At 25.1% G+C, this 1,831-nt stretch overlaps 1 protein-coding gene across 1 annotated transcript; it reads right to left on the reverse strand.

Moving 5' to 3' along the window:
- On the reverse strand, positions 1,148–1,585 carry LOC104759702. Its single transcript, XM_010482600.2, has one exon. It carries the CDS (start codon positions 1,583–1,585, stop codon positions 1,148–1,150), a length of 438 nt encoding a protein of 145 aa, XP_010480902.2.

Below are 1,831 nucleotides of genomic sequence, written 5' to 3' on the forward strand. Positions count from 1 at the left end.
TTTAGGGGTTAATGTTGTTAAAAAAAATTAAATAAGTAAAATTTAAAGGACATAAACCAAAATATACTTCAAAAATGTTAATATATACTAGATTTTAACCTGCGGTACACCGCGGACATATAAATTATATTTATTTTGTATATATTTGTTAAATATTAGATATTTTGTAAATAGAGAAATAACTAAATTTTCCGGTTGTTGTGCGGCTAAATATTTATATTATTTTTTAACCTGCAATACATTTCATGACCATTTGTTTGTTATATTTAGTTTGTTTTGTTTAGTGTTTGAGATTCTATTTTTGTATTTTTAATTATTATAACAAAAAATAAGGGATTTAAATACATAATCAGTAATTTATACGCTGTAATTAAGTCATATTTTTTCTAATAAATTAACTATTTTATACAATTTTAGTTAAATCAACTTGATTTTATGTCAAATATTCTAATATTAGTATTTATTAGTATTGATAAATAATTAAATGAGGATTTAATCCGTGTTAACAAAAATTTAATAATATTTTATTAATTCCAATATGTCCTCTTTATAACTCATATACTATATAATCACATTATATAGTATTTTAGAATTTTTTAATTTTACATATTTGTAATTAAAATTTTTATTAAGTTTATATATATTAATTATAATATTTAAATAAATATCAATCGAAGTTTTTCTTAAGTTAAGAATCAAAGCTCACAGGTTTTGGAAAACAAAATGGAAATCAAATTGTTGTTTTCTTTGTTTGCGAAGGATTTAGATATAGAATATTTTCAAAACACAGCAAAATGTATGGTTAAATATATGATATTTTCTATTTTCATATTGATTGCTGTTATTATTTTAGTTGGAATGAAATATAAAATATTTAGGAAACAAAATCTGGAATAATGTTGGTTTTGGAAACTTTTTAGGGGTTAATATTGCAAATAACTTTTTAAATAAACAAAACTAAAAGGGTATAACACAAAATGTACTTCAAAAATGTTAATATAGATAATAAACTAAATTACAAAAATACAAATTACAAAAAAAAAAGTAACTAACAAAATATATAATCCCGTGCTGTAGCACGGGTGCTCCTCTAGTAATCTTTTATTCATTAGGTATAGGTAATTCCATACACACAAGACATGAACCCTCAAAACAAAGATGGTCTAGGACTGTCCCAGACGTACGGAGATGTATCTACCCACTTATACTCTAACTTGGGAATTTGTTTACCATGTGTGAAATAAATCCCATCTTCTCTAGCATCCCAAAAAATTTTCTTACCATGATGAAGTATGAGACCGCCACTTTTGTATGCCATGAACTTTGCAAAAAACTTGAAACCAATTCCCTGCCATAATTCACAATCAATTTTGGTTTTAAATATACTGTCATTAAAACTAAAATTGTATGTTTGTCCAGGACTCAAAAAGTGAATGCCTAGGTCATCTTCGTCTGATTGACAATGAATCTTGAGAATATTTTTCTGAAGGAGAGAATTCTTAAAATGTACAAAATTTTTCATTTTCGCATTGTTGAATCCTACACACAATGCAATAAGAACCAGGACACACAAGAGGCGATTCATTGTTTTGATTGATAGATGCGGTAGTTATTGGTAGGGGTGATATGTATATCTAAAAAATAAAAGGTGCTAATTTATACAAATTTCCAAATTATAAAATACGAATATAATTTTATTCTAACAAATGTGAAAACATCTTTTGGGAATGTATTAAATTAGAGGATAATGGTGAAATATTGTTGGTCAAACTTTTTTATATTTTCAACTACATATTAATGAACAATTGATTCCTTGATTGGTCTACTCATT

The sequence above is a fragment of the Camelina sativa genome, chromosome 17 (assembly GCF_000633955.1).
Source record: "Camelina sativa cultivar DH55 chromosome 17, Cs, whole genome shotgun sequence".
In the NCBI taxonomy this organism is placed as follows: domain Eukaryota; kingdom Viridiplantae; phylum Streptophyta; class Magnoliopsida; order Brassicales; family Brassicaceae; genus Camelina; species Camelina sativa.

Coding starts and splice junctions, on each gene's coding strand:
- LOC104759702 (XM_010482600.2), bottom strand. CDS start 1,585: ATGAATCGCCTCTTGTGTGTCCTGGTTCTTATTGCATTGTGTGTAGGA.